Genomic DNA, 13,929 nt, shown 5'->3' with positions numbered 1-13,929 from the left:
TGAGAAGGGCAGAGTCAAGCTGGAGATATAACTTCAGAATGACATTGATCCATTAATAATTACTTTTTGGATCTGCCCATTCAACTATATCTACTCATCATCTGGCCCACATGTCTTCATCTTGTCTAGAAGAATAATTTGGATGTACTCCAGTTTAGGCAGAGAGATCCCTAGTAGATCTCTGAATTTGAGCTACCCATTACTATAGAATCAGACCTCTGGGTCAGTTTATGGTCTGTTTTTGGAATTTTTCATTCATTTTCTTCTCGTGGCTGTGCAGCTCTACCATTGCTGTGAGAGAGCTTATTCTTATCTGGGTCCAGAAAGGGCTCACCTAAGGAATCACCAGGTTCTGACAAATCTTTAGAAAATAAAGAAATGTATTAGGAGGGAAAGTTAAAAGGCCAGGAGGCAGGAGGAATCTGCCTTAGTTGGATAGAAGGGATCCAGGATGTTTATACCTTAAAAGAACAGAGACTACATGACCAGAAAGGAAGGTGGGAAAGGATTCAAACAAGGAGGATTAAGTGACATTCCTGTGGGAGGTGCCTTGGTGTCTGGGATACAAGCAAAGGTATACACCATTTGTAACATCTTAAACTATGATTATAAATGATAATTGCATATCTCAGAGAATCTCATGATGTTTGAGGTGCAAACAGAAGGTATACATTCATGCTAAAGTCCTCATCATAGAACCAAGGGAAATGCATCTCTAGGAGAATCTTTTGTTTATACAGTTGTCTCTTTAATTGCACCAGGGTGGACTTTCTTCTGTCCCTCACATTCCTGGTGTCTGGGATCAAGGAATTCCTCATGTGCTGAACTGGGACTCCTCTAGAGTCTTGGGGTCTCCAGGGGAACCCACATCCCCACTCTACCATAACATTATTCTTTCTTCCTCCACTGAACCTTCCCCAAATGTTCTTTATCATGATTCCCTCATGAAAGGAACTCCATCCCTTGGCAAACATTCATCATTACTCTCTATTAATTAGAATTCAGAATTATAAATCCTGTTTTTAGAAACCATTTCCTAGAACAACTCTTTATTTTCCAAATCTCAGCTTCTAGACTAAAGGACTTGCAAGGTTTGGAATGTGATATTCAGAAAGGCAAGAGAAGTGGGTCTACAACCAAGGATCACCTACCCATCAAAATTAATTATATGCATCCAGGGGAAAGTATGGGCATTCAACAAAATAGAAGATTTCCAAGTATTTATTTTCCAAATCTGGGTTTTTTTTTCCTTATGAGAAAACCCTCAATCTTTCTTCTTCTTTCCCTCCCTCCTTCCCTTCCTTATCTCCTTTCTTCCTTCTTTCTTCCTTCCTCCCTCCCTACCTCCCTCCCTCCTTCTCTTCCTTCTGTCCCACCCTCAATCAAAGAAAGCTCTTTGCCTTTTTTCTCCTATTCCATCCCTGAGGCCAGAGGGAAAGCTGTGAAATATTCCACCCCCTTTCCCCTAGGATATATTGTGGTAGAAAATATAGGCCTAGAATCAGAACTGTGACTAGGTCAGAGCTACTGAGGCTGTCCCTGAATACCAGATGTTGTGCTGACAACATTTACAGTCCTTCATCAGGGAAGAAACAATAAAGTTTAGCAAGTTAATTAGCAAGAATAATTAGTTCTAAAGGAAGCTTCCAGATGGCAGGCTGGAGGGAGTTTCTTCCTTCTTTGTTCTGCCTCAACAATGGCCTTGTCAGTCATGGTTCTTGGCCTGATGTCCAGGGTTCCTGATTCCCCATCACTTTAACCGAGGGCATGCTCCGTTCTGTTTACCTTGGACATAGTTTGTAATACTGACTTTACATATGATGGATGATTCCTATTTTTAAGTATGTCTATATGCCAGATAAGTCACAGCAAATCAGGAGAAAGGCGTAGAATCTTTATCCTCTTCACTGACTTCGCTGTGTGACCCATACCTTGTCCTGCCCCTTCTGAGTTGGACCCCAGTGTATATACCACAGGATGTCTTGGCAAGGAATTGAGACCTGGAGTAGGAAAGGCTAGAGTTGAGACACACCATCTGTATTTATAGCTTACCCCAGCCAGGCACGTGTATGCATTTATATGTATGTGTATCTAGGTGAATGGAGAGAAAATTCTGTTAGAACAAGCACTGTTGTGATGGAGAACTCTTCAAGCCAAAATTAATTTCCTGTCCCAGTGGACAGACCATAAAAACAATGTTTAACTGTTCCCATTATAGTGAGTAACCTGGGAATGAACATGCTGTCACTAGCCCATCCTCAGGCTCTGGTTCCCTGTTGTAACAGAAAGATCCAACTATGGGAGACTTGTGTATTTCCAGTGGGATGAGAGCCAAAGAGAACAGAGGATGTTTAGTCTGAAGAGGAAGAAAAGACTTAGGAAGAAAACAAGCACCGCCTTCAAGGATTTGAAGGCTGTCATGTGGAAGAGGGATAAAACTTGTTCTTGTTGACTCAGAGCAAGGGATAGGAGCCGCTGAAAGGCAAATTGGGCCCAATGCTTACAGCATCTTAGCAATTAGAGCTATCCAGAAATGGAATAGGTGCTTCTTCACTGGAGGGTTCCAAGCCAAATTTGGGGGACTTAACATCAGGTTGCAGAGTTGTAGTTTGTGCCAGTATGAGTTAGACTAGATGGTCTCCAAGAGACTGGGATTCTGGGAATTGAGCTGTGCCCCTCAAAATACTTCTTTTGCCAAAAAAAAAAAGGAAGAAACCCACCCATAAGACATTTGAATCCAGATGAGATTAATTAAAGAACATTCTTCATCTCAATCAGAAACACAAAAAATGCAGGATCTTCAAAGTGGAAAGAGAACTGGGACATAAAGAGTTTGTTATGCTGTCTCCCTCTTTCTCCTTTTGGTTCAAGATATTCTTTTCACTTATCAAGTGACAATTTGGCAAAATTGTTTCATCCCCAGTTCCTATAGTCTATTCCAGGATATGATTTCACAACAGATTTATTATAACAATATAATTTATTATAACTATAATATAATTATAAGCAATGAAAACATCCAAGTATACCATGGAGTTGTGAAAATATGTGAGTATGTATCCAGGGTATATATAAAGGGTATATATGTATATATATATACACTATATGTATATTAGATGTCTATATATACTGAGGTCTATATAATACATGTATATATGTATCAGATGTATACACATTGAATACCTCCCAAATATATATAATGTGTGTTTATATGGTACATGGCATATACATAGTTTATATGTATAAGAGATGGGAAGGAAAGGGAATAGCATTAATTAATGCTTAAAGTATTTCTTAGCCCACTGTGTATCAGACCCTGTACTGAGTACATTATAAATATTCTCTTCCTTGATACTCACCATAACCCTGTGAGGTAGGTGCCATTATTATCCACATTTTACAGCAGAATAAACTGAGTCAGATAGCATTTGGATTAGGGTTATTTCTGTGAATTCTCTTGAGTTTTAAAATAAGACATAAACTCGATCACTTTCTCCTACCCATTATATTCCCTAATCCCTACATGGCAGAGGACTCTTGGAAAAGAAGGAATAAGGAGAGAACATACACAAGATTTTTATAGCCAGATGAGACTGATTAAAGGAGACTCTTTGAGGTTCCCCAAGTCTGCATTCAAATTGGGGTAATGGTGTGGCAGCTCTGTACACAGCATATTCTAAGTTTTCTCTTTTTGTAAGGAAAGGCCCCATCTCTAATGATTTAGGGATCCTTCCTCATGTTTCAGAGGCTCTAAGACAGTGATTGGTTGGCAAGCAAAGTTATGTGGCCTCCATTTCCATACCCAGGCTTTAGAATCTTTGAGCCTATTGATGAGACAAAGGAGAGAAAAAAGGAAATGCAAAGAGCAAGAGGCTGACTCACTCCAAGACTAAGATAGGAATCTGCTCTTCGTGGCTTTGGGTAGATATCTGAGTAAGTCTCCTCTGCACTGGGGATCATGACCTCATAAAAAGAACCATGGTGCCAATGTTTTTCAAGGCCTGAAATCCTGATTAACTCTTAAACTTCCAAATTAGTCTCTGGACACTAAAGTAATCAGTAAGTACAGTGAATAATTTAATTTTCACTCTGGGCTTTTAAAAAATATTTTTTTAATATTGGGATAACCTGCTTCTATAAAATGGAAAGGCAGGGACTATATATTTGCTTTTCTTTGTATTCCCAGGACTTAGCAGGGTGTCTGGCACAAAGTGCTCATTTAATAATACATTTGTTTACTGACGGTTGACTGAATAGATAATTGCTCAAAGCTAGAAGGCTTCCTTCTCCTCTGTTAACCTTCTCCCTCTGAACTGAGATCCCCTATATACTCCCAGGCTTTCAGAGCCCTAGCAAGAATAGTATCCAGCCAAATGCATTTACCTGGACCAGAACTGTGATTTCATCTGGATATCCCTTTAGGGATTGGATAAGCTTGGTTTCCTCTGATGCTACTTTCAATGCTATATTATATATAAAAAAGAAGAAGAAGAAGAATAGTATGCAGAAGAGAGAATGAAACTAGAGTCAGAGGTCCTGGGGTTTTTGCCTTTCTCCCATCATGGGGATACTTGTTGCAGAGCAGATGGGAATGGCTGGTAGAGTAGGGATTAGGGTTGGGCTAGATGCATAGCTGCCTATACCTGCTAGATTGTGATTTCCCCTGTAGGGTCTGTCAGGGGAAGGGAGAACGTGACTAACATGATTAAAGAAATTATCGAAGCTGCAGATGCACGGCATATAAATTTGGAGTTTGGAATATGTGGATTCAAATCCCACCTGAGATATCCTAGCTTTGTGATTCTAGGCACACACCTAACTTATCTTCACTTGTAAAATGAGGATAATAATACCATCTGCCTCACAGATCTACTGTGAAGATCAAATGAGATATTACACCAGTATGCCCATCAATTGGAGACTGGCTGAACAAGCTGTGGTATATGGTTGTAATGGAATACTATTATGTCATAAGAAATGATGAACAGGATGAGTTCAGAGATACTGCACCATATAAGTGTAAGTGTAAGATATTGATAGTAGCAGTATTATCATCATTATTCTGAGGGGAAATGAGTAGGGTTGAATTGGGATCCCTGTAATTATAAACCAAAGACTAGGTCAAGGTTCCTCTGAGGCACCAAACCTGAGGGACTGAGATGAAAGCAGGAGCTGGATACAGGAGCTCATCAGAAGATAAGCCACATAAGTATCGGTCATAATACTGTGTGTTTATCATACCTGGGGTGAGACCCTATCTCATCCCGCAAAGTCAGAGGAGTTTTGGAAATAAAACTTAAATATCCCCCAGGCCTAGAAGGGTGAATTGGTGGCATAGCATGAGCAGAAGGCCTTTTACAGATCTAGGATGTGTGGAGTGAACCCCAGTTCTTACATACTCTCTTTGGCTAGGAGATGACCCTGCATGCTCTCCTCTCAGTCCCAAAGACAGCCATCACCTCTGTAAGTCTAGTATCTCTCAGACAGTGATATTGGACAAAGTATGGATAGAATAAAGGGAAGAAATTGAGGTGTGTCTTTTATAACAAAGTTTATTATCTCTGTCAGGATGACTGATCCACTGGGTGCCTAAATTTGGGCTTTTACAATAGCACATTCATGGTAGATTATAACATCTGGGAACAAAAGGACAGTAAAATTGGACAGAAAAATATTGCCTAACAAACCTTGTGTTCTGAACAGTTTGAAGTTTCATTCTTATGGTTGATGTGGATAATGATGGAGAACTATTCTGCGCTCGAGACAATTCTTCAATGCCTCAGATTTTGCTTTTACTATATATAATAAGTAGCTCTGTCTTGCTGTTTGTTTCCTCCTGCATTGAATAGGCTTGCAGAAGGACCCTGAAAATATGAAAAAGTTGAGGTAGAAAGTGCTGACTGAAGAAATAGCCCCTACAGTGATGCTGCATGCATCCTTCTCCACAATGCTTTGTTTCTGAGGATCCAACAATATCAAAATAGAGACTTAGGTGAACTAGGCCTTGAGGTCTTTAAGTGTATGTTCTATGCCCAGAAAGCCTGGGAGGTGCCATAAGACAAAGTGGGGATGAAGTGATAGTACTGGTCCAAAAAGCTGAGAAACTGGTGCCCATCTTTCATGGAGTCAAAGGTCCTCTACTAGCATATTACCTCTACCTTGAATAAGTCTATATACATCTATACCTTGTCAGTGTATAATAAACTCAACCTTCCTCCTCAAATGAACATTTCTCTGATTGGGCAACTCACCAGTACTAGCATTAACACTGAAATGTGCCAGAAACTAGTTTGGTATGTTGGGCAAGATCCAGCAAATATATGAGCACATCACCAAGGTACCCCACAACTCTTTGGCCCAGTAAGGTAATACCAAATCTGTAGATCTCTGAAATACCACAGGGGCCTTACATAAACCAAACAACTTAACCCAGTATTCACATGAGCCATCCTGGATCTGGAAGACCTTTTTCATTATCCTTCTGTCTAAAAAAGGTTGCAGGCCTGTCAGAAATCTGTTTTGCTGAAGGTCAGTGGCTTGGACTCTGGGCTGTTGGGCAGGATAAAGATAACCACTCCAAGATGATGAGGTAGCATAACAAAATCATCATTTAACATGTTTCTCTTGAGCAAACTGAACTCCAGTCAGAGATGAAGGAAGAGATAAACCCTATTTCTTTTTTTTTTCTCCTAGAACTCCTGTAGGGCCCCAGTTTTTATCCTGGTCACTAAGCAGATCAGAGCAGGACTGAAGCTTCTAGAAGGAGATTGTTTACATGATCATATGACGTATACATGTGTGACCTTTCTGGCTTCATTGTGCTAAACACATTCCTATTGTACTTGACCTGGAAAGAAAGTTCTTGTTCAGTCTAATTCACTGTCATAGCTAGATGTAGCATGCACCCCTCCTAGACAATATATTCAGAAGTACAAGAGTAGAAGGTTACCTGTAATGGTTAGATTTACCAAGACAACCAACCAATTCCCAGCATCCTAGGGAAAAAGAGGGCAGGAGAGTGCAATCAGGTTATATTCAAGGTGTATACTTTGCTCTGTTTTCCCCATTCGTATTCAATAAGGCTAGATCTTCTGGGTCATTGTTCTAGACTGAAGAGTATCAGCTGTCATTGGAGTGTTGTGCTATTTCTGGGATACGTGCTTTCTGTGAACTGGGACCAAATCCATGAAGTTCTAAAAAGCTTACTACTCTACCTGTGATATGCAGGGGTTATGGCATTTTAATTCTGAGAGTGGGCCATAAGGACAATATGGAAGCATTGGTTGACTTGGGAAACAAAGTCACTTTTACCACCTCATCACCTCCTTCCCTCTAATGATCAGTCTGTACTATGGATGACTGAGTGAAATGCCATGCTTGAATATCATCATGGGCAAGCCAGACAATCCCCTCGAGCAAAGTACCATTTTCCTCTTGTTTGGTTACAAATCTGGGGTTAGAAGATAACTTCAGCAATTAAAGCTAAACTCAGTGCTCACGTTTCACTGGATAAGTGCAGATATGTTAATAGCCCTCTCATCCAGCCTCATTCTTTGTGGATTGGAATGACAAAGTATGCCAAAAACTGATTTTGGATCTGAAAGAAGCAAGCATAGTCTCCCATGGTTCCTTGCCCCTTCTGCAGCTTCCAATGTTAGTTACACAGAAACATTGCACAAATTGCAATGTTTCCAACACTGTCTACTGTAGACAGGTTGTTTGGAGAGCTAGATATTATCTCACCCTAGCAGAGATAGAGAGGGTTAATAGGGTCAGTGATTAGGACAATTGTGCAAGCTGGATGTAATCCCCACTTGAGATTCAGATTAAGACCCAGGAAAGCAAAAGCCAAAAGCCACCATGGTAAGAATTAGGGTCTTTCTGGTACATCAGAATCCAGAGGGCTAGTATATATATACCTGCAGTTCCAGTGCAAAAGCAGAGATTTCAAGCAGACGAGGTTAGTACCTGAACAGAAAAGTAAAATGGAAGAAGTCTCAATGAATTCCAAGTCCAACTCATTTGTTACCTGGAATTTCCACCTTATTAATGCATATTCTCTGCTCTTACCATTCTCTACCTCTGAGCTGCTTTTGGCCCACAATGCCCCAAGGATCCCAGAAGAATTCTGGAGGTCACTTTTCTTCACTTTGCCAGGCAAGGCTGTCCTTCTATCATTAAGTGCTAAGGTTCAAATGTCTCTGTTCTAAGAGAGCATGGTCACCCTGGGTGGTAGGAGCAATCCCTGCAGAGGGAGGGATGAGCCTTCACTCCTCTCTTTTCTAGACCCCCACAGCAGGGTATGCCTGACCTCGCTGGACCAAGGTGACCCCCTGAGCTCCTATATCAACGCCAACTACATAAGAGTGAGTACCTCCTACCTCTGCAGTCACTTGTCTAAGGTACCCTTACCTCAGACTGCTCCAGTCCAGCCAGCACATCATCCATAGAGAGAAGAACCAATAGAATAAATCTCACCCTTTCTCCCTAGTATGTGGCAGGAAAGAGAAATTTAGAATGGCTCAAGAAGACAAGATTATTAATTCATCCTTGTTTCAGGGATATAATTGAGAGAGATATGGAAGCCTGGGGCTTCCTATAACTAGAATATCCCTAGAACTGGAATAAAAAGATGATGGAAGGAGCTCCTCCTCAGCCTTGAGGCTTTGGGAAAAGAGGCAGACTTGACCACTGCAGTCAAACTTAGTTATTTGAATTTGGTTTATCCAGGTTGTATAATTATATTTACAGGAAGGTATCTGGGATGAAATTTCTGTCTTCTTTTCTTCCCCACCCCTATTTATAGAAAAGAATTTACCAAATGCCTGAAGAACATTAATTAGATTTCTAGGGAAATTTCCATATAGAGGCACTTCTAGCAAAAATATTTATTTAAACTCTAATTACAAAACACATCTTATCTAAGACTGAAGTAGGACCATGAAGGACTTTTACTAGACAACACTTTGTTAGCCTTTTTCTAATTATTGTCCTGTCTGGCCTGAGATATGTCAGTCCATGAAAGATAACTGTAAGGAAGGAGAAAGAGTGCCTTATGTGATGAAGATACAAGCCTCCCTTCCTCAACTTGTTAGGGCTATGGAGGGGAGGAGAAGGTGTATATTGCCACTCAAGGACCTATCGTCAACACCGTGAGTGACTTCTGGCAGATGGTATGGCAGGAGCACGCCCCCATTATTGTGATGATCACCAACATCGAAGAGATGAATGAGGTAACAGTATCTGTGCCTGGGAGGAGATGGTGGGAGATTAAAGGCTGGGCAAGAATGTACACACCTGAAGGGCTGGTCCAACACTTGTGCCTTATATATCTATAGAAATGCACAGAATACTGGCCAGAGGAGCAGGTCGTGTATGATGGGGTGGAGATCATCGTGAAGCAGGTCATCCAGGCTGATGATTACCGACTTCGACTGATCACTCTGAGGGTGAGAGACCTTGGGCTGGGGAGGGTACAGGGAACCAGAGTTAGTGGTGAAGAAGAAAAAAAGATGAACCAGCCTGAGGGAACAGGGAGTAGGCAGCAATCTTTCTAACCCAGCCACACAGAATGGAGTTCCAGGTGCCATTCCTGGGGAAAGGTTTTCTTTTGGGAAGGGGGGGGAGGAACAGAAGAAGACCACCTAAATGGGACTCCCAGGCCTAGCCAAGAGCTCTAGAGAAAAGTATCCAAGGCATTCTGGCAGGTATGGAAGGTGCTGTTTAATTCCCTCCCCCACAGACAGGAATCCCAGTTCCTCTCACATCTGAACAGGTCAGCCTGGCTTCTGTGTTGTTGTTCACTCCTCCCATGCATACAATGTCCTATAACTCGAAAAGGCCATTCACAGACATTAGCTTAGCAGATGAAAATAACAAGCATGTCTCTGAATTGGGTAAGGCAAGAAATTATTATCTCCATTTTTATAGACGAGGAAATAAGGGTCATAAAGTAAAATGCTGGCAGGCTGAGACTGGACTTCAGGCTTCCTGACTTCATCTAGTCTCTTCTTGCCACTCCTTTACTATTGACTCTCTTTCCTTCCAGACACATAGCATTTGACATCCTAAGGGGAAGGCAGACCTAATGGGGTGGGGATACTCCAGTAATCAGTAGCTCTTAAACAAACAAGATGGCCCCAAAGAGAGAGTGGGAGGGGCACATCAGTGAATCCTGCTCGAATCCTCCCCCTTCTGGAGCTCCACTACCACAAAGGGGAATCTGGAATTAGCTTCTTCTTTTTTTTTTTAAACAAAGAAAAGGCACTACCTCTCAACCCTGTAGAGACTGGACAGGCAGAATCGAAGGGAAGTTATTGTAATGGAATGGAAAAATCTTGAGAATTGGAGTCAAAGGATCCATGTTCAAATTCCAGCTCTACTAATTACCACTTGTGTGCCTTTTAGTAATTCATTTAACTTCCCTAAGCCCTGGTTTCTTTTTGGTAAAATAAGGTGATTGAACCAAATCTGAAGTGTCAATCTCTCTCTCTCTCTCTCTCTCTCTCTCTCTCTCTCTCTCTCTCTCTCTCTCTCTCTCTCTCTCTCTCTCTCTCTCTCTCTCACCTTCTATCTTAGAATACATACTAAGTATCAGTTCCAATGCAGAAGAGAAGTTAAGGGCTAGGCAATTGGGCTTAAGTGACTTGCCCAGAGTCACACAGCTAGAAAGTATCAGAGGCCATATTTGAACCTATCTCCAGGCCTGGCTCTCTATCCACTGAGCCCTTGCCCCCTGTGTCAGACCCTTCTGAGTGTGACCAAATGAAATGGAAATGGAAAATGTTTAACAAAATAAATAAAAGTACAATAAAAAATAGATAATATATTTTTAGCCTACATTAATACTATGTGAACAGCAGGGATCCTTAGGTATGGATTAGTGACTACCTTCATTTCTAGTTGAGTTTAATGTCACTGGTCTAGATGATAGTTCAGTTTTCAGTCATTTGATCTTAAATTGAGGGGAGCTTCACTCTGTCCAGAAGTAGCCTGAGTTATCCTTCAATCTCAGAATCTCCAGAGTCCCAGGACAGAGATCAGTCTGGATCCTCTCCCAGCTCTTTGGAGGCTTCCTTGGGGTCCAAGGCAGGCAGGAATCAGGCACAGGATGAGTGGGTGCTGACAGCTGCATGTCTAACCTTTGTCTCAGGATACCCATTGAACCTACAGTGTGGCTCCCAACCATGAAGTGAGCACATAGGGCATAGTGCCCAGAAACAGTCTGGCTGAGGTGGGAGACTGAGCAGAAGCTGCCAGTTAACAGGCTGACCCTTCCTGGAGAGGATAAACTGGGTAGCTAATGTACAGACTAATGCTTGCTGTGGGGAGGGAAAGAGAAAGGACTTCTCACCTGTCTTCCTATTGGGGACAGAGGTAAGTGGATGGGCTAAATTCAAGCCAGGAGGACTCATTCCCCCATGTCTGGCCCTCTTATAGAGTGGGTCTGAGGAGCGTGGCCTGAAGCATTACTGGTTCACTTCGTGGCCAGACCAGAAGACCCCTGATCGGGCACCCCCGCTGCTGCAGCTGGTCCTGGAGGTGGAGGAAGCGGCTGGCTGGGAGGGGCAGAGCTTTGCTCCAATCATCGTTCACTGCAGGTGGGTACCTTCAGTAGTTGGTGTTTCCTTATCTTCCTTCTCCCAGCCCAGCTGTGTGCCTCCCCCAGTCCCAACCTAATTCAGAAGCCTCTCTCTGCCCCCAGTGCTGGGATCGGGAGGACCGGATGCTTCATTGCCACCAGCATCTGCTGCAAGCAGCTGCAACGAGAAGGTGTGGTGGACATCCTGAAGACCACCTGTCAGCTCCGGCAAGACAGGTCAGCACAGGGGGCAGGCTGGGGAGGGGAAGGGAGAGAAGTCTGGCAGGTCTGACCTTTCTGACTTCTACTGAGGCCAGAGGGGGAGTGGAGACTTGAGGGATAGGCACCACTTGGGCCAGTGAAAATCAGCTCCCCAGTTAATCCACCATCCAGTGTGGCCTCAGACATTTCTTACTGGTGTGACTCCTGGGCAAGTCCCTTTAATCTTGCCCTTCTGCCTTGGAAGCAATAAACAGCATTGATTCTAAGAGAGGGTCAGGGTTTAAAAATAGAATTAAAGGAACTCTGCCTTCAAAGAGCTTCCTGTAGGAAGGAAGGAAGAGCAGTTACTAACTGGCTGAGGAGTTGGTGGGGAATGTGGAGGAACCCAAGGAAGCTTCCTTCCAAGAATGGTCCGTGGTGTGGCTGGTACCCAACTGCCCATAGCAGTGAAGTCTAAATGGAGAACAGACTAGCATCCCCTAGTAGACACAGAAACCCAGAGGATGCCCCCCTTTTTACACCCCCCCTTTCAGTGCTTCACCTACTACTACTCTCCAGGCCCATAGTATGGCCAGAACCCAAGTACTGGCCTGGATCTAGCCTTAGGAAGCAGCATCCGCCTGGAGAAGCCGCCTGTGCCTCTCCTCCCTTATCCCTTTGACCCTCTGGGCCCTCCTGCCCCCCTTTCCATCTCTTCCTCTTTTGTCCTGCCAGGGGCGGGATGATCCAGACGTGTGAGCAGTACCAGTTTGTACACCATGTCATGAGCCTGTATGAGAAGCAGCTTTCTTCCCAAGCCAAGGAGTGACCGCTTCTCCGGCCGAAGAGCACAGCCCTGGCCTGAGACCTGCCGTGCCTGGGGCCAGGGCCCAGCCAGAGCCCAGGAACGTCGGAAGCTCCTCCCTTAGCTTTGTTTTGGTCACTGCTGCTTCATCCGCTCTGCTCTGTCTGCCCCAGCCATCAGAACCCCTTCCAACCGCAGCTTTCACCACTGTAAATACCAGAATGGGGGGACCTGGGGCCAGGTGGCCGGCCCAGCCCCCCCCTTCCCACCCCTGCTGAGCCCTGCCCCAGCTCTGGCTCACCCGGCAGCCCCCAGGCCCATTTTTTAACTTGATCCAAATACTGTGTGTGCTGGGCTCCTTGTATCCCACTGCAATGTATACTGTCTGTCCATCTGTTTCTGATGTTTCAACCGGACACTGTGTCTCCTCTGCCTGGGCTAAGAGCCCATTCTGGGGAGCAGCTCATTCTGGGGAGGGAGGGGGAGCCTTGGAACCCAGCTAAGGTAAGGAGTGAACTCAGGGGGATCCCCCCCTAGTCTGGGAGAGAGGGGATGGGGCCAGATTCTGCCTCCTGGCCGGACCCTCTTCCTGCTCCACCTAACCCCCTCGCCCTCAGCTGACCCCCACCCCCAATCTCCAAGCCTAGCCTCACCCTTCTCCTGCCTGCCCCCTTAGGCTTCCCTAACCTACCCCTAACCTGAGACAGTCCTTTTCCCCAATTCAGTGTAACCAGCATCCCCCTCTTCTCCCATTCCCAGCCCTAGGCTTCCCCATCCCCCAGAATCCGCTGCACCCTCCTCACCCTCTTCCTTAGGCTCCCCATCACTGCTCCCCATCACTCCTCCCCACAGCTGCCCCTTCGGAAGAACAATAAAATTTTCATTTGCCCCCCTCACCCTGAGAAGGGATGCTTCCTCCAAGTCAGTGCCATCTCCCTCCCGGAGGAGAGAAAAGAATGGGGAGGAGGACAGGGTGGGGGCACCAGGACTCCCCGGGGCCATGTGGCCCCAGTTTCATGCAGAGCATTTCCCTGTGTCACTGTGGGGCTGTTCTCCCCACTCTTGTATCCGTGGGTTTGTTCCGTGTCCGTGAGTGTGTAGAGACCCATCAGCAGGGTGTGCATGATCTTGGCAACCTGTGCTATCCTGGAGCCCTGTGGTTTTATCGCTGACTTTTAGTATTTAATCTATGGCAGACAGAGGCGTCTTTTTCTAACTCCGCTCGTGGTCACTGAATAGAGCAATAAACACCGCATTTGGAGCAAAATGGGCCTTGCTCTGTGTGACTTGCATCCCGGTCTCCCCCCAGTTCTGCCCCTTCTTTGGGTCTCCCCCAGCCACC

General features: G+C 44.4%; 1 protein-coding gene across 2 annotated transcripts in view; it reads left to right on the top strand.

Annotated features, from left to right (window-relative positions):
- Positions 1–13,854, top strand: part of PTPN5 (protein tyrosine phosphatase non-receptor type 5) — a 129,163-nt gene extending 115,309 nt beyond the window's left edge. For both annotated transcript variants that reach the window (XM_007496997.3, XM_056802221.1), the window contains 6 exons: positions 8,287–8,366; positions 9,096–9,233; positions 9,339–9,449; positions 11,440–11,600; positions 11,705–11,818; positions 12,518–13,854. In XM_007496997.3, coding sequence (XP_007497059.1) covers positions 8,287–8,366; positions 9,096–9,233; positions 9,339–9,449; positions 11,440–11,600; positions 11,705–11,818; positions 12,518–12,611 — 698 coding nt within the window. In that variant the 3' untranslated portion in view covers positions 12,612–13,854. The remainder of the gene's footprint in view (positions 1–8,286; positions 8,367–9,095; positions 9,234–9,338; positions 9,450–11,439; positions 11,601–11,704; positions 11,819–12,517) is intronic.
- Positions 13,855–13,929: the final 75 nt, after the last annotated feature.

The sequence above is a fragment of the Monodelphis domestica genome, chromosome 6, assembly GCF_027887165.1.
Source record: "Monodelphis domestica isolate mMonDom1 chromosome 6, mMonDom1.pri, whole genome shotgun sequence".
NCBI classification, from domain to species: domain Eukaryota; kingdom Metazoa; phylum Chordata; class Mammalia; order Didelphimorphia; family Didelphidae; genus Monodelphis; species Monodelphis domestica.
Note: the sequence above shows the minus strand (reverse complement) of the source record. Positions and strands in the feature narration are given on the sequence as shown.